Below are 19,399 nucleotides of genomic sequence, written 5' to 3' on the forward strand. Positions count from 1 at the left end.
CTGCAGTTTCGCCTCTTCTTCCTGTAACTCTAATATACTGCCATGTGTCTATATATGTATGTTCGTGTTCGTGTTTGTGCTTTTGCATGTTTGTGTGTGTAGCCTGTGTGATTATAACTCTGTAAGAGGAGCTTTGTGGTTTGTGCTATGTGCTTGAATCTATTTTCTGCTGCAGAGGGCAGGACACAGTGGCATAACTGGAGACTTAATGACATGTTTTAGAGGCAAGTCCCACCAACTACCAGCATAAAACACTCCTGCCCATTGAAGTGCCATTAACTGTATGTTTTTGTGTATGAGCTGTGTGTGAATGTAAGTCTGATGTAAGTTTGTATAGAGGCGCCTATAAGGTCAGTTTAGATGTGTGTGTATATTGTATACATATTATGTACATATGTGTGTGTACAGTGGCATATTTGTACAATATTTACTTTGAATGCCCCCTCAGGTTAGATTAAACTACTATAAAATGAGGTGTATGGTACAAATGCTACAATTTTAAGGTACATTTATTGGTAAGAATTGGGCAAAAATGCAAACCACTGATTGGGTTTTATTCTAATAAAATCTCACATGAAATATTTTGCATAACTACAATGTTAACTGTTACTAATATTGGTTGATCCTCTTTTCTATAGTAAGATTTTGTAGTCATTCTCCTGGGCTATTTCTTTTCTTCAGCCAAACCTCCTTAAATTCCCAGAGCTGAGCTTCAGTTTATACTCCAAATGTACCAATGCAACTTGTATACAAAATATTTAATGCTTCTTTACTAAAACATTTAAATAAAAAGCAAATATGCCAATTGTCCAAACTTGGACAACACTTTTGGCCACTACTGCATGTATATAAAGTGTGTGTTGCCTATAATTACAAGAGCCAACATTCCTAAAAATGTCTTCACACAAATGTTAAAGGGATAGGTCAACCAAAAATAAAAATTCTTTCATCATTGACTGCAAACAGTTCTGGGGCATTATATCTGACTATTATTGAAATTTATACTATGTAGTCAATGGGTTCCAAGAACTGTTTGGTTACAAGCATTCGTCCAAATATCTTTACATGTGTTCAACCAAACAAAGAAATGTATACAGGTTTGGAACAACTAGAGAGTGAGTAATTCTTGACAGAATTGTCATTTTTGGGTGAACTATACCTTTAGTACATCTCAAAACAGACTTCTGATAACATTTAAGTAGGCCAAAATGATTTTTACCTAAAATATGCATGTTTAGGACTAGGTCCTGAGATGTCCCCAATATAGTGAAACAAACCTGTCTGTGTGTGTGACCAATGTGACCATAGTGACAGTGTAGTGACAGAGGCTTTCTGTTCTCTCTTGTCTCTGGGTCAGACACTGGACCCAATTGTGAAACAGCCAGCTGCACTTCCAAACAACATGACATCAGGAATTAAAGGAGGAGAGAGGTTAGAGAATCAGGAAAAGAGGAAGTTTGGTTATGCGTCAGCTGAGTTAAATCTATACATTACTAGAGCTTCGGCTATAAATTTCCATCATCTCAGCCTTATCAATATGCATAGCCAGCTTGTCTTTGCTTGTTTGAAGAAGCAAAGCGTCTCATTCCAATAGTTTCTGTGATTGGACATGCCAGTAGAGGAAAGAGTTTATTTTGCATTAGCTCCACAGCTTTGCCTACAATTTAGGATATTCTCACAGACTCACCTCATGGAAACCGTTGAATTGTTAGACAACTGGCAGAACAAGGTAATCTATACTGATTTACTTATGTTTTTTCTTTTTTTGTACGTTGGGGTAAAGAAGTAAATTTATGTATATTACCTGCAAACAATCTTTCTTTTTTAAGAGGGAAGCAAATACTGTGTCAATTCATGATGTTTAGGTGTATAAAACAGGAAAATGTTTATTCTCTGTATATGTATACTGTAAAAAATATATATTTTTAAAACTTACACTTAAAATGGTTGCATGTTAAAATAATTTTAAGTTAAGACAACTTAAAAAAAAAATTGGTAACTCAAAGAATTTCTCGTTGAGTTGACTAATATTTTTAAGTTGAACTAACTAAAAATTTTAACACAACCATGTAACTTTTTTTAAGTTGAACCAACAATTACAGACCCTCATGCTCAGTATATCTTGCAACTTTGTTTTGCTGTGATTTTGAGTGTGTTTTGTCTAAGAGTTTGGTATGAGACTCTGGAATGAGAGATAGAGTGGTGTGTAAAGGGGATTTCAGGTTAGAGAGATGATCTGTAAAAATGATAGATCTGTTNCCCCCGGTCGTGGCAGACCGTGACATGCACACCTTAATTCTGACAGAATCATCTGCTACAGTCCCATAGTTACTTTTTCTGCTAGTATCATTCTGACTCATTCACTCACTCTCTTTCTCTCTCTGGCTGTGGTGATAGTATGTAATTCTGTCCTGTAGTACTTCAGTACATTCAGTAAGAGACATGAGCGAGGAGCAGACACAAACAAACAGCGAGAGCTGGACTGTAGACGGTCAGCTGAAGGCTCAAAGGTGTAAACACAGGACATAGCAGAGAGATAGAGACGGTAAACAAGACCATGCAGCAACAGAGCAGCACTTTTTTGGATTAATATGATGGTGAGTGGGTTTGCTTGACCATTGCTTCTCAGAACTTGGGGTGATTTGTGTTTAAGTTCTGTATAGTATTTTTAAATTTGATTTTTGTAATAGGTGGGTTGTTTGGTTTGTTTTAATACTGCTTTGACTTTGGCAGCTGTTTCGTGCACTGAATCAAATTTACAGTAAATATTTATGAAGCATATTTTTATAAAGCATTTTACAATGTATAGTGGGGTGTGTCAATTTTCTATCCCAGAATATTACTGTAGTGTCTGGAGATAGAGAATTTTTTGGACCCCAAATCAATATGCATCTATTCTATATAAGAGATATATATGAAGAGTTTGGTTCCAAAATGAGAACTCTGCTTTTAAAAAAATTTTAAATCATGTTTTTTATGATGTTATCATGTTTTTTTTTGTGCTTGTGTTCGTTAGCTGTATTTTTTTATTTATTATCGCTTAAATCAAAACAAACCAACTGCAGTTTGATTGATATTAATTGAAATACACAATAAAAAACATGATTTTGAAATTTTTTAAAAACTGAGTTTTCTCATTTTGGAACCAAACTCTTCATATAGAATGGAATATCTATGTAGTCCATATAATGAAAATCCTTAGCTAATAAATTTATTTTCGTTTTAAAGTGTGTTTTATTGTGCACATTTGTACTGCTGCCTTAATTGGTTGGGTATTAGAAAAGATATGTTAAATCTCACTAACCTGGTTAAATAAATAAATGAGAATGTTTCTGACCCTTTGGTTATTGTTTTCTTAGATTAATACACTCAGGTTATTTACTCTAAATTTAGCTATGCTGTTATATTTCCATGTCCCTGCTGCAGTTTCGCCTCTTCTTCCTGTAACTCTAATATACTGCCATGTGTCTATATATGTATGTTCGTGTTCGTGTTTGTGCTTTTGCATGTTTGTGTGTGTAGCCTGTGTGATTATAACTCTGTAAGAGGAGCTTTGTGGTTTGTGCTATGTGCTTGAATCTATTTTCTGCTGCAGAGGGCAGGACACAGTGGCATAACTGGAGACTTAATGACATGTTTTAGAGGCAAGTCCCACCAACTACCAGCATAAAACACTCCTGCCCATTGAAGTGCCATTAACTGTATGTTTTTGTGTATGAGCTGTGTGTGAATGTAAGTCTGATGTAAGTTTGTATAGAGGCGCCTATAAGGTCAGTTTAGATGTGTGTGTATATTGTATACATATTATGTACATATGTGTGTGTACAGTGGCATATTTGTACAATATTTACTTTGAATGCCCCCTCAGGTTAGATTAAACTACTATAAAATGAGGTGTATGGTACAAATGCTACAATTTTAAGGTACATTTATTGGTAAGAATTGGGCAAAAATGCAAACCACTGATTGGGTTTTATTCTAATAAAATCTCACATGAAATATTTTGCATAACTACAATGTTAACTGTTACTAATATTGGTTGATCCTCTTTTCTATAGTAAGATTTTGTAGTCATTCTCCTGGGCTATTTCTTTTCTTCAGCCAAACCTCCTTAAATTCCCAGAGCTGAGCTTCAGTTTATACTCCAAATGTACCAATGCAACTTGTATACAAAATATTTAATGCTTCTTTACTAAAACATTTAAATAAAAAGCAAATATGCCAATTGTCCAAACTTGGACAACACTTTTGGCCACTACTGCATGTATATAAAGTGTGTGTTGCCTATAATTACAAGAGCCAACATTCCTAAAAATGTCTTCACACAAATGTTAAAGGGATAGGTCAACCAAAAATAAAAATTCTTTCATCATTGACTGCAAACAGTTCTGGGGCATTATATCTGACTATTATTGAAATTTATACTATGTAGTCAATGGGTTCCAAGAACTGTTTGGTTACAAGCATTCGTCCAAATATCTTTACATGTGTTCAACCAAACAAAGAAATGTATACAGGTTTGGAACAACTAGAGAGTGAGTAATTCTTGACAGAATTGTCATTTTTGGGTGAACTATACCTTTAGTACATCTCAAAACAGACTTCTGATAACATTTAAGTAGGCCAAAATGATTTTTACCTAAAATATGCATGTTTAGGACTAGGTCCTGAGATGTCCCCAATATAGTGAAACAAACCTGTCTGTGTGTGTGACCAATGTGACCATAGTGACAGTGTAGTGACAGAGGCTTTCTGTTCTCTCTTGTCTCTGGGTCAGACACTGGACCCAATTGTGAAACAGCCAGCTGCACTTCCAAACAACATGACATCAGGAATTAAAGGAGGAGAGAGGTTAGAGAATCAGGAAAAGAGGAAGTTTGGTTATGCGTCAGCTGAGTTAAATCTATACATTACTAGAGCTTCGGCTATAAATTTCCATCATCTCAGCCTTATCAATATGCATAGCCAGCTTGTCTTTGCTTGTTTGAAGAAGCAAAGCGTCTCATTCCAATAGTTTCTGTGATTGGACATGCCAGTAGAGGAAAGAGTTTATTTTGCATTAGCTCCACACAGCTTTGCCTACAATTTAGGATATTCTCACAGACTCACCTCATGGAAACCGTTGAATTGTTAGACAACTGGCAGAACAAGGTAATCTATACTGATTTACTTATGTTTTTCTTTTTTTGTACGTTGGGGTAAAGAAGTAAATTTATGTATATTACCTGCAAACAATCTTTCTTTTTTAAGAGAGAAGCAAATACTGTGTCAATTCATGATGTTTAGGTGTATAAAACAGGAAAATGTTTATTCTCTGTATATGTATACTGTAAAAAATATATATTTTTAAAACTTACACTTAAAATGGTTGCATGTTAAAATAATTTTAAGTTAAGACAACTTAAAAAAAAATTGGTAACTCAAAGAATTTCTCGTTGAGTTGACTAATATTTTTAAGTTGAACTAACTAAAAATTTTAACACAACCATGTAACTTTTTTTTAAGTTGAACCAACAATTACAGACCCTAATGCTCAGTATATCTTGCAACTTTGTTTTGCTGTGATTTTGAGTGTGTTTTGTCTAAGAGTTTGGTATGAGACTCTGGAATGAGAGATAGAGTGGTGTGTAAAGGGGATTTCAGGTTAGAGAGATGATCTGTAAAAATGATAGATCTGTTGTGATGTGTGCATTGACCTAAGCTCCGCTAGTTTGTTCATGCCAATATGCGTTTGTGTGTGTGTGTGTGTGTGTGTGTGTGTGTGTGTGTGAGCAGGAGATGGAGATGAGAGCGAGAGAGAGAGGAGAGAGAGAGAGAGAGAGAGAGAGAGTGAGAGAGAGAGAGAGAGAGAGAGAGAGAGAGAGAGAGAGAGAGATGAGTCACACTGACTCATGCTGTGTATTTCAACTATAATGCAGACACCAGTCTGTTCGCCATGCATTACATCACTGCATCGCTGCATTTTGTCTGTGATGATAAAGCACCTGTGTGTGTTTGATAGTCCTCTATTAGGATGATCAAAGGCAAAGGCTTAAAGGAGTAGTTCACCTTCAAAATTAAAATTCTGTCATCATTTACTCACCCTCTTATCATTTCAAACCTGTATGACTTTCTTTCTTCTGCAGAACACAAAAAAAGATATTTTGAAAAATGTTGGTAACAGAACAGCACAGCCCCCCATTCACTTCTATTGTAACCAATGGAAGGGAATGGGGGGCTATTAACAACATTCTTCAAAATGTTGTCAAAGAAGTGTTGAAATCATCATTGCTTTCTAGGATCCGAACACGTGTCATGAAGTGAATAATAACTCCATGGACATGGACAGGCTGAATCCAAAGGTTCCAGAACATGGCCGCCAGACTCATCAGGTCCTACAGGTGAGTGTGTGAGCAAAAAACATATCCAGGTAACAAGTAAAATTATATTTTATTTTAAGGTCTTGAAGGGATAATTCACCCCAAAATAAAAATTCTGTCAAAATTTACTCATCCTCTTGTCATTTAAACCTGTATGACTTTCTTTCTTCTGCAGAACACAAACGAAGATATTTTAAAGAATGTTGTTATCCGCCACCCATTCACTTGCACTGGTTTTGTGTCCATACAATAGAAGTGAATTCTGGTGCTGTTTGGTTAGCAACTTTCTTCAAAATATCTTCTTTTGCATTCTTCGGAAGAAAGAAAGTCATACAGGTTTAAAATGACAAGAGTGTGAGTAAATGATGACAGAATTTTATTTTTGGGTGAACAATCATTAAGTCTTTGGGAGCCTTTTTTGTCTATTAGTCTATTAAACAGAGCACTAGGAATTGCTCATGAAATGACTTTTTTGCCGATTGATTGACAATTTGTACTACCATAGTTTTACTACAAATACAACAGTTAAATGTGTATTGTGGTTACTACTGTTTTGTGTTACTACACAAAAGAATGAATAAACTATGGTTAAACCATGCATAATAGACACCCTTTAAGCCTAATGTAGTTAATTCAAGCTTTACTAATCTAGTTCATATGGTTAAAAAACAATATCTAGGTAGGTAATAAATCCAACTGCAATTTACACAAAAAACGTGACTACTGTGGAAAAACTGTGGAAAAATGTCAAAGGACAATGGAAACTGTAGCTCTAACATTAGGAGATGACAGGATAAGATATGAAAGCTAAAACAAACTACTTTGACATTTAATCACTTACATACATGCATTGTTAGTGGAAGCCATATTGCAGGACTGCCCCAGGTCAGTTTAGATGTTCATTTTTAAAGGTTAGTTGGGTATTCGTACCACAGTTTATCAGTAAAAGAAAGGTAACATTCAAAGACGCTCCTTAACCGAGTCAAGTGTAGTGAGTGCTCATTTGTTCTCAAAGGCTTCAATTATCAATCAGTGGAAATAAATAGAACCTCTGTACCATGGATGAACAGGGACTTAAAAAACAGCCCAGGGCCGATGACGGCCCATCACAACTCACGCAGCAGATAATCCACCACTATGTTTGGATTCTACCAGGTGAGGAGACTCATGTGCAGACAGATAGCTGTAGAAGTGGCATAAGGTGGCTGGCACCATGGAAGCACTATAACTTGTTGTAAAAAGAACACAAGTAACAAATCTTCTGCAGTACTGTAAAACTGCTGTAAATACACTGAAGAAAACAATATGTCGCTGTTTAAATAAACCTTTCTGATGAATTGAACTTTTCCCTCTTTAAATTTGTATATATTTGTTTTGTATTAAATTTGGTCCATAGGCTGACTCATGGTTTGAGTGGTCCCCATTGGAAGTTAATTCATGTTTCACAAAGAGTTTACATCCCAGATGGGGAAACAGTATGTTAGCCAGATTATGTAAAGTGTGTCGGAGGTATTTAAAGAAACAAAAAGTAAAATATGTTATTTTCCTATATTAAGCATTAGACATTTTGTGGTTTCCACAAAGCTAGTATGCCTTCCAATTCGCGAAACATCAAAGCATGATTTACCAAAAGAATTATCCCCATGTCGCCATTGAGAACCTCAAACTGTGACAGACTGAGATGGAATATGTTCCTCTATTGGTCATATATTAGGCCGGTCCTTTGTCTTTCATCTAATAGCTAAATCCTATTAGCCTCTTAGCCTGCATGGTGGTACCTGATGGAGCTTAACCCATTTAGCCTACTTAGCCTTATAGCCTGCCTCAATACTCACTGGCCCTAACTGAATTAGACTAATCCTGTTTTGGGACCCTGCGCAGTCATCCAAAAGAGTCACTTTAATGGTGAACAAAGGGCTGTTGTTGTAAGAACAGATCCATTATTGAAACTGTGGTAAGTAAATTAAACATTTACGTTTTTAATTGAACAGATTTGAAGGGATAGTTCAAGCAAAAATGACCATTTTTTTCTTGTCATTCCAGACCTCAAAAATGACATTGCTTCTTCTGCAGAACACAAAAAAAGATTTTGAAGAATGTTGGTAACCAGACAGCATTGAACATTGACTTTAATTGTATGGACACAAAACCACTCAGACATTTCTCAAAATATCTTCTTTTTTGTTCTGCATAAGTCATACGGGTTTGGAATGACATGAGAGTGAGAAAATTACGTAAGATTTTTTAAATTTTTGGGTGAACTATGCCTTTTAAGCTTGAAGGCCTAGTACAAAGAATCCAGTAAGTTTGTGTTTCGATGGTTGGGCTGTTGTGTTAACTAGAGCAGTAAGACCCCAGAAGGCAACTGTCTTCAACTCTTTAGATCCCACATGAAGTAGAACGTAAATTTATCATTGTTTTTATATTTTCACAGAGTACAGCACTGGACCTGATTGAAACAGGCAAGACCCTCAAAGTCCAAGCAGAAAGCCCCCATCTTGTCAGCCTGGGAAGTGGCCGTCTGAGTACAGCAATAACTCTCCTGCCCTTGCCAGAGGGTGAGTTCTATCTTTTCACTATCACTGTATTTAAATAAAATGCATGCCCTCAAAAACAATGCCCAACAAATTCCGGTTGATGTTTAATTCCGACACAGTCATTTGACAAAGGATGTGGTTTGGTGCATAAATTGTGTTTAGTGGCAATGCTTTTTTCCTAATTATACAGAGGAGATGCCAATGGAAAAAACGGAAACCCAAATTATGATTGGCATTTCTCTGTTTTTGTTTGTTTGTGTGTTTGTTTTTATGCTGTGATGGGTAAGAAGGTCATGAGAGAGGACAAACTTCACAGTGCTGCCCCCATAACTTAACTATGCCTCATCACATAAAGAATGACAAATAGAGGACTTCTCCTCCCCTGACATTGAAGAAAATGAGAGCAAGCATGCAAGTATTAACCCCAGAGGATGTAGATGTAGCGCATTATTTATTAGGGAATCATTTATATGCTGGGGGTTAAATACATTATCTAAAGATGTCCTATGACCATTTTGTTAAATATAATATAATAGATACAATATAATGATCCATCCTAAATATCCCAAATAAAGAATTCTATATAAAACAAATTAAACAAAGATCCAATGTATGTCGTTGCCTATCAGAAGGTGTCAACTATTTATTGTAAAATCCATTCACAATGGCATTGGCTTTAGAAGAGAAGGCAGAATTATGGGGTGATGACCTGACTTTGACACAACCCCCTGTTGCTTCACACTGTGTTGACTGAACATGTTTGAGTAGGGGAATGCACATTTTTCTAGGGGGATGTATGACTGAATGAGAACAAGGTTGCTTAAACAGAATGAACAGTGTACATCTTGAATCTGAAGTGCCGCTCACACCCACCCCGTCGCTTCTTTCCTCTGTCTAAGTCACGTCTGCACTCACAATAGCTTTGGGTGATGGCTCTTTAGCTCACATCTGTTTCACAGACACTTCGAATGAAATAACTCAGACAGGGCCGAACACTGGAGGAGGGGAACGTCTTGTCATTAAATGAGCTTTGTTGAAGAAAATGACATAAACTTAGTATAGTGCCACCATATTATTTACATTTTTCGTTGTAAACATTATCTGACTAATGACATTTTAAGTACACACATTTGTTTCAATAGTCATGTCAATAAACAATGTACATCATTACATTGCAGGGAAGACTACGCTTGGTCATGGGAAAACAGACATTAATATTCAGGGTCCATGTGTTGTTGCACAACACTGCTACATTGAAAATGTGGGCGGAGTCATCACCCTGTACCCCTGTGGAAATCAGTGCTCAATGGATGGCCTGCCTGTTAACAAACCTGTTAGACTCACACAAGGTAAGCAGCCGAAACAGGTAAACAGGTAACCTGTTAGTCTTTTAAGGAGAACTGCATATGACCAACAATACAAAATACATTTTATGCAACAAAGGCACATTAAAAAGGCGCATGAATTTTAATTTGACTTTAATAAAATCTGGTTCTGTTTATCTCTGGTGTTATGAAATCAATACAATTGCTTTCTGAATTTTAATTCTACCCATTATGGGTCTTTGTCATGAGAATAATTATATCTCTAAATGTTTCTGTCAGAATAAGTTTGAATAAGTCATAATGTAGAAAAAGAAGAGACAAGGTAAATGGGATATATACTATTTCTAGCACTGATAAGATGGTTCTTTTAACAATTTAACAATGTAAATAGGTGTGTATACACTTGTTCTAGATAATGATAAGGGCTTGTTTGAACTCTCTTTAAAAAACTTGACCTGACGCTATTCGTTTGAACTATTTCAGACTGTCCAATCTGTCAGTATTTGTGCTAGACACGGGACCGGGAAATTGTGCCATGATAATGTTGGGGCTTTGTTTGAACTTCCCTTTGAAGAACCTGACCTTGCTCTGTTGAAAAGCCCTTATGGTCTATTTCAAGCTGTCTAGTTTGGACATTGGTGCATTTGTTTTATATACTGAACCAGGGAATTAATAGTTAATATCCTGCTTGTTTGGAGAATTTGGTCCAAATAGGGTTCAAATTATGTTCTATTTTTTAAACATTATCGAAGAAATAGTCCTTAATTGGTGGGCTCCCATGTCAGTGGGGTGAACAATTACAGCCTAATTTCTGAGTTTAGCTAAAAGTCATTTATTTAATACCAGCTGGAGTAATAAGCACTTGTGATAATGTTGGCCCAGTTGAGCTGATTTGCAGGCCGCCCCCTGCTCACAATCTGTGCATGACAATAACATAAGACAGCCGGCGTGATGACAGCTGTCCAACGTACCACCCATGCGACTTCCAGTGCATTTGTGTTGATAACGCTTCTGCAGCACTGCTCTTAAAGTATGTAGTATTTTAAAACCAAATCAAATGGATTCTGCGCACGTTGTTTGTTTTATAATGAAAGTAACTTCTATTTTGAACACACCTGAAGTCGAGCTTAATTCACTGGTTGTAAGACAGTTCGGCTTCTATTTGTCTTGTCTCTTTTCTGTGGGATGGTCAAGTAGTGACAGCTGCGCTCTTTTGTGTTATAGCAGAAGTCAATGAAGGGACGCGCTGTCGTTGCGCTTGTCATTTACATCACAAAAGCTGCGGACAGCGACACGCGCGGCACTCCTTCTCCACGCGACACTTCTGTGGCAATACTGAGAGCTCTGTTACACTGTCGACGTTTTAGATCATTTGGATATTAATATGGGGTTTCTTTTCTGAATCTGGTAGGTGAAACCGATTTATCTAACATTTATTTGCGATTGAATATACGTTGGCCGGTTACGCAGTGGAGAGAAACAGCTTGATCTAATGTAAAGTTTATTCACGTAAATGTGTTGATTTTCTTACACTTAATCAGTCTTGTAGTTTAAAAATCATACATTTGTCGTCAAAAATATTTTATATATGAACTTATTTCAATTGGCACAACGTGGTACTCGTTTACTAATATTTTCTGTAAAGCTGCTTTGAAACAATGCAAAAAGATTTATAGAAATTAAATGTACGTTTTATGCATTTGACAGACTTTTTTTCAAAGAGACAGTGCTTTTGGGGTTTATAAGATTGAATTTAACCCATGAGCCATATATTCAGAAATACTTTTAAATATAATACAATTTTATTTTTTTAAATATAAATAGCCTAAAACTATTGTTTTGTTAAACAAAAGAGACAAAAATCGGTCTATTAGTATTGCCGATTGTATAGCAAATTCTATATTGTAACGTTTGTTCAAACGTTTGTACAAAGTTTATGTCGTAAGCAACGTGTTGATTTGAATGTTAGTCCAGAAATTGTGTACAGTAGCCTAGACATTTATAATACAGGTAACTAGACAAGTTTCTCTCGTTTTTTAAACGTCCTTTAAACACATAACATAAGTACAGCTGTTTGTTTTTTTATGATTGGAATACACTACAAGACTTTTAAAATCTGAACAGATTTTTTTTAAACTAGACATCATAACACTTGCAGACATTGTATTTGACACTGGCAACAAGTCTAGTCTGCAACAAGTCCAGACTGAAAATCTGGGCAAAATCTGAGCAAAAGTCTTGTTGTGTATTTTAGCCTTAAGGTAACTTTAATGTAAACCCAACTATAATATTGTGTTAAAAGAGGTGATGATCAGTGATTGTAATTCAGGAATTATATAAATTCACACTTATTATGTTCTGGGTGAATTCACACACATAAATAGGATGTGCAACCTTTCATACATGTGAATTGTTGATGTTTGAAAGAAAGGAAGCTACTTTTTTAGATCCTGGTATTATTTTCAGAAATAATCTTAGTAACATACAAATATGAGCAAGAGGTATATTTTCTCTTTGGACAATTGAATAATAGTGTGATGTCAAATTGAGCTGTAAGTTTAGCTGTCCTGCCTTCCACTTCAGTGAATTATTAGTCACCAATGGCTCATGTTGTTCTTTAATCCGCAATGTTGATTATGAAATGGAGGTCTGGGTCATAATTCACTGGCATTTTGACAGACTCTACATCGATCCCTCTGTCTTGTTTATCACTGCACTTTCATAAGGGCAGAGGACAAAGTGTGTGTGTGTATGTGTGTAATTTTGTGTGTTTGTCATCTGAAAGATGTCAGTTTAATCATTTTGTTTGAACTGTGTAATGGTAAGATAAGCCGTGATATCAGGTGTAATAAAATGTATACACCTGGTTATCTAATACAGCCCTAAAACAGTATGTGTAACCTTTACTTTTCGCTTGTTGTTTGTTATGTTTTTTCCACACATTTTCTTTGTTTTATGTAGATGCTATATATTAGCGGTTCTGATCTTCGGACATGCTCAGTTCATTGATCTCTCTTTGTTAAATAAGGGAGACACCAATATGTCATTTCTGTGGGTCCCCAGTTGAGAAATCCTGTCCTAGTTTATCATTAAAGAATAAAATGAAATATCTATGAAGTAATTGTCCCTTTGTTAAGCAGTTAGAAGCATGAGATAACTTCCCTTGAAGGAAAAAAACTAGAACCTGTAGCTCCACTCAGGGCGGCTGGGTATGGGACAACTCCACCCTTAGATTGATGAAAAAAGGTCAGAAAATGTCAGTTATGTATTCGTAACCCAATGTTAGTGAAATACAGTTAGAAAGAATAATGCCCACTGATAGCGCTGTTTTCTTAGGACCGGCCTGCGAGATGGGGAATTGTGCCATTCAGACATTGTTTTAATGCTCGGTCACCTACGTATAAATGTCTCATTTTATTTGACATAAATCACTGTGTAGTGCAAATTGCATTTGTAGTAATAAAAAGCAATTGAATAGATTCAGTCATAATAAATCATTTTAAATGAAACATTTTAAGGTTATATGCTTGAGCCTTGATGTTTATCAGGATTACATCTTTACTTTTTTATATTTTGCTTACCTATGCCTGTTTTTTTTCAGGGTGTATGCTGTGTTTTGGTCAGTCATCCTTTTTCCGCTTTAACCACCCAGAGGAGGCCCTCAGGATGAAGAGTTTGATGCCAGGTGGAATCCATAGGCTTACCAGTGCATACAGGAACCACTCGGGTATGTGCGCAAAACCTAAATCATACTGACAGTATGGGGTATGTGAGATTCTAAAAGCACTCAGAAATAAAAAGAGAGTTAGATTTGTGAATAATGGCATGTTCTGTCAATTCAATTACTAAATGTTACAGAAACAGGAGCACAGAGAGGAATTGTACCCTAGATAATTATAACAAGTTTCAGACACACCACAGGCGACACAATCTGATAAAAATAACTCAAGTCTCTTTAATCTATGTTACTGGTGTAAACTCCAGCTGTATCTTTGCCCATTTTAAACACTGCATTTACTGATTCAAGCATTGCTTTTATATTTAATGATACAAGGAAGTGAGATCCTAGGAGAAGAAAGACCTTTTATGAATGACCACAAAAATACTGTATGCTGCGGGAAAGTTCCTGTTGGGTGACCTTGGCTTTGACCTTGTTAATCTTTTAACATCTTATTGAATGTTTAAAAGAGCTTGACACCATGACTATGTGGGATATCACATTGTTGTGTGGGCACTGTGGATGTAAACTTCCAGTTGTGTTATAATTTGCCGTATGTATGGTGGTCATTATCATCAGTAAAAATAACAAAAAGCATTACTATTTTGTCTAAATGCAAGGATTTTGATCCACATGTTAAGCTTAAAAGTTCATGTCGGAAAATTAACAGTACAACCAAAATATCTATTTAGGGCATTACATTCAATATTGTCTAAATGATTGTTTTTTTCCAGTTTCATATCAAACTATAATTTAAGGTTGGGCCTTAATTTCAAAAGCAGCAGTGTAGAAAGAATATATAAAGGGGGTGGATAAGGACAGATTAAAGGCGGTTTCATCTGACGCATCTGTTCTGGTCGGAACTTAACTTCCCATCTGTGTTTGGTTATCGCTCTGGCTAGTGGCTAGTAATATAACAATTCATTTATATAAATACTTTATTGTATATTAATTAGGACTGTCAAACAATTAATCATAATTAATAGAATCCAGAATAAAAAATATATATTTTTAAAAACATACACATACTGTACATACAAATATTTAAGAAAACTATCAAAAATAATGAATAATTATATATAATTTAAATGATTGGTAATTATAAATAAATACATGTAAATATTTCCTAAATATGTGTACATTTATGTGTATGTGTTTGTGTTTAGACATACAAAATTAATAGGCACAGTACACAGACATATTATGTAAACACAGACTTTTATTCTGGATGCGATTAATTGCAATTAATCGTTTGACAGCCCTAATATTAATTGTATTAAATTAAATTACAACTACTCAACAGTTATTCATTCTTTGCGGATGTCTATACAGAAGTTAAGTTTGGCCAAAATAACTTTTTTGATTATGTAGTTGCCTCTGAAACCGTCTATATACTAACACATTTATCTCCATCCTTAGTACCTCAATTAAATGTGGCAGCATCCTGTGATCTAAATGCTATAGGCCACAGCTAAAATTATTGGCAGATTAAGTTAGTCTCATTTATTAACAAATAACTCATTTAAAATTCACACTTTAAATGATTTCAAGGACATGAAGGGAAGTGTTGGGTTGTATGACACAGGCCAGATTCAAAACTGTATCCCTATGAGCTATGCACATGCACTTCTTTTTGCTGCAAGGACTTGATCTATACACACATAACATGTTAATGTGTGGTTAGTGCACTGGTGGCCCGGACTACAGAGAGTGCGTGGTGCATTCAGCTGCTCTAGAGTGTGCAGAATGAGTCATGCTGTAATTCAGGCTCTTTTCTCTGCCCGCTCTGACCTTTGAGCCGAGGGTGGGAGTCATGCCATCAACAGTCTGCGGGCTGAGCACCACACCCAGTCCCAGTTTAAGTGTGTGTGTGTGTATGAAAAAGAGAAAGAGGGGGAGGTGTTGTTGTATGTATTCTGCCTAACCATGCGTTGGTGTAGCGAATGTGTGGTAAAAATGAAAAATGTACAATTTTAAATATAGGACTATTTGTATTGAAACAACAACAGAACAATAGTCATAATCTGATTTTCTGTGCATCTGAAAGTGTTATTAAAATGGATGCTCTGTATTGTTCACAGAAACTCATGGGAAGCTCAATGGAAACCACCTTCTAGTGCATGAGAAAACTCTCGTTTGCTCGATCGAAAAAGACTTTCAGGATATCATGAGCTCTCTGTCTATGGATGAAACTCAAGCTTCTTCCTCTGAGCACCGTAAACACACTCACCACCCCATTCCGCAATCTGCCATGCTCAACGGGGGTGGCCACACTCTTGTCTCCTCTCCAACCAGTCCTGGTGCTATGTCCGTGAGCTCCAGCTATGAAAATACCAGTCCTCCTTTCTCTCCCGCTTCCACCGCGTCTGTGGTTAGCAGTCCAGGGGCTTGTTTGTACTTAACTAACACTCGTTCCACCCACACTACTCAGGTTCCGGTGCCTCAGCCACGCACTTTTGCATCCAAGACCAACAGCTCCAACGGAGGACTGAAGGATCATGAAAACCCCAGGCTTCAGAGGAAAGCTTTGACTGAAACCTCGTCGAGCCCCACGACCACTCGTAAATGCCTGAATCAGGATGCTGGAGATTTAAACAGACAGCTCAGTGCCAGAGTTACCCCGAAATCCGGCACGACTTCTTCCTCACCTGCGTCTTCCAGCCCTAGATCCAGCGTTGGCTCTTCTATCCAAGAAATTACTTCCAGTCTTCAGTCCAACTCACGTGTACTCCATCCTCCAGAAAGCCCCCAGTCTACCCGCCGTGGAGCAGAATCATCCAGCATGCGTGATCTTCCTCCTCTCAGCCCATCCTCTTCACGCAGAGGTGTCTTCGGAGTGCCCGTTCTACCCGGAGCTCTACCTGGCGTTTCTCTGACCTCCCGTAGCCAATCGGGTCGAAGCGTACCTGAGAGTCCCCGACTCCAACGGCGAATAACAACGGAGGATGAGGTAGGAAATACCAAGCTGCGAGCCAGAAGCCCATCTCCTGTATTAGCTCTTTTGAAGGACCAGTCAGGTGGACCTGGAGGCAGGCAAAGGGGGTGTCTTACACCTGCTCTGAGCTCCCAGACCAGGGTGTCACCTCTCACCAGTCCCCGAAACCAGAGGAAGAACCCCAGGGAGCAATGGCAGGCCCAGTTGTGCACACGAGAACGCAAGAACAGCATTTCAGAGGTCAGCGACAAAGAGGAAGACTTGTTGGAGTACCATCGCTGGCAAAGGGAGGAGCGGATGCGTGAGCAGGAGATGGAGAGGCTGGTATGTCTACATATGTATGTATGTATATATACAGAACAAGTCAAACGTTTAGCACACATACTCATGAGCAATAACTGCTAATAAATCAAAATTTCTGTTAAAAATCATGTTAAAAACTAGCTTACATTCATTTTCTTCAAAATAGCTACCTCTTACCATGACAACAGCTTTGGATACTTGTTGGCTTATTCTTTACTCTTAAATGTTATAATAAAAATAAAAAAATTAGCAAAATTAATTAATATTTTATTTAGAGAATTTTTAACAAAGCCTATGTGCAAATGAATTCATGTGTGCAAACCTTTTACTTGTTCTTTATGTGGGTAGTTGACAAATACATCATGCAGTACAGTGTCCTATGGCGTGACATAAACAAAAAAATTGAAAAAACTAACAATGAAGATAAATCTTTCTTATGCTATTTTATATTATAAATATGAATATTAATGATATTAATTAATATATTATTAACCGTTTGTTTTCTAGATTTTTGCTGTCACACCATAGGACACATGTACTGTTTACTTGTTACTACCCATGTACAGAATGTTTAAACGCACAACCATTGAGGGGTTTTACATTGAGTAAAATTTTGTTTGATTGATTTCTTGTGTGATATAGACGATTGCTTAACTTTTAAATGGGAAAAAACTGCTTGAATACTAACGTGACACTTACAGTTATAGAAAGTTGTAGAGAAGTTTGTGCTTTGTTTGTGTGTGTTAGGGCTATCACGATATCAGATTTTCACTACATGGACATAAGACCAAAAGAATTCATGGTTTATAATATTATGGTTATTGACAATACTGATATATTGTGACAACCCTAGTGTGTGTTGAGCTTTGATGTTTGGTGTGGACTTGAAGCAGTTGGCGTTTATATGGACGAGAGTATACTGGTAGACACACAGCATTCAGAAATAACACACGGATGTACATTCCTGAGATCTTTTTAAAAGCCCATGTGCAGAACGTGTGGCTGCCCGAAAGCAATCTCAGTGCTTTGACTGCCCTCCTCCTCACAAACACGTCTACACACACGCACACACCTTCTTTTTGCAGTCTAAACAGTCTCCACAATAACCCCTAAATTTACCACGCACACGCATCATCTCTCTTTTATTAAAACCAATTACACACCCCAGTCACTCCTTCAGCGCATCTCAAATTCCCACATGGAATCGTCATTCATCATCTGCGTTAGTCACCGTCTTATTTACCTCTAAAATTATATCCATCTCCTGTCCCTTAAACCGACTGATTAATGATATTTGCATGATGAAGTACTGTACCCTTCACTTAGAAATACAACGCACACAAAAACCCAATTATACAGTGGAGCAGCTGTCACAGGAGACACACATTCCTGTTTTCCCCCCGAGGAAAACTATTTTAAGACACGAGTGTGAGAGAGAAATTAAAATTAATACAGGACAGGAAGTCATTTTCCATAATAACTCAGCTCAGCTTTTTCCAGACAATAGTGAGGGCATTAAAGTGTATTATGTAAGTTTTTTCACTCTGTTTGGGTTAAACTTTGTCCTGTGGTCTCTGGTCTGTCTGGCACTGTTGTCATGGTTACAGCACAGCTCTGTCCAATGGTGTGGCAACTGGAAAGGTGGTGTTAGTTTAACACTCGCAGCTTTGTCCAAAAGGTGTTGAATGTTGTCTGTTGCAGTTTAGTGTTACCTATTGAAAAGACCTTTGACACAAAGAAGATGCCCTACAGCACAGCTAAACTGTATTAAGGCTGATAATCTCCTTCCTAATGCCATCAAATACACAGATGCTGATTGCTAAATGTGATTTTAGAAGTGAGACCTCGCAGTGTGCTAGCCACATGTGACCACAGATTCTTTGTGTAAAGACAGGACGGAAGTGATATTCTCTGAGGAAATTTGCATCTGGTGCTTGACGTGGAAAAACATTTGGGAGATCAAATAAAACTAGAAAAAGTATGGGTTTGAAATCTGATCTTTTAATAGTTTTGAAAACAGATAATATGGCTCATATTTGCTCTTAAATCCTCTCACGTGTGTGCATGTCTGTGTTTACTCAGTTCTAGGTCATAGCCCAGTTGGCTTGAAACTGTGTTTCTTCTGTGTTCTATAATAGTATCGCTGGGCTCCTCCCACCTTTTGTCAAACACACACGCGCGCACACACACACACACACACGGTTTATTATCTCCATGGGGAC

General features: G+C 37.0%; 1 protein-coding gene across 9 annotated transcripts in view; it reads left to right on the forward strand.

Moving 5' to 3' along the window:
• phldb1a (pleckstrin homology-like domain, family B, member 1a) overlaps positions 1 to 19,399 on the forward strand; it is a 51,724-nt gene that overhangs the window by 9,114 nt on the left and 23,211 nt on the right. For 3 of the 9 annotated variants that reach the window (XM_057353785.1, XM_057353802.1, XM_057353794.1), the window contains exons 1-6: positions 4,819 to 5,151; positions 6,279 to 6,380; positions 8,794 to 8,917; positions 10,075 to 10,245; positions 13,823 to 13,948; positions 16,021 to 17,198. In XM_057353785.1, the coding sequence (XP_057209768.1) occupies positions 5,113 to 5,151; positions 6,279 to 6,380; positions 8,794 to 8,917; positions 10,075 to 10,245; positions 13,823 to 13,948; positions 16,021 to 17,198 (1,740 nt within the window). In that variant the 5' untranslated portion in view covers positions 4,819 to 5,112. Of the gene's footprint in view, positions 1 to 2,302; positions 2,598 to 3,467; positions 3,645 to 4,816; positions 5,152 to 6,278; positions 6,381 to 8,793; positions 8,918 to 10,074; positions 10,246 to 11,445; positions 11,629 to 13,822; positions 13,949 to 16,020; positions 17,199 to 19,399 lie in introns of those variants that run through there. The other 6 variants (XM_057353755.1, XM_057353776.1, XM_057353763.1 and 3 more) reach the window with 6 other exon arrangements.

Source organism: Triplophysa rosa, linkage group LG2, assembly GCF_024868665.1.
Source record: "Triplophysa rosa linkage group LG2, Trosa_1v2, whole genome shotgun sequence".
Classification (NCBI taxonomy): domain Eukaryota; kingdom Metazoa; phylum Chordata; class Actinopteri; order Cypriniformes; family Nemacheilidae; genus Triplophysa; species Triplophysa rosa.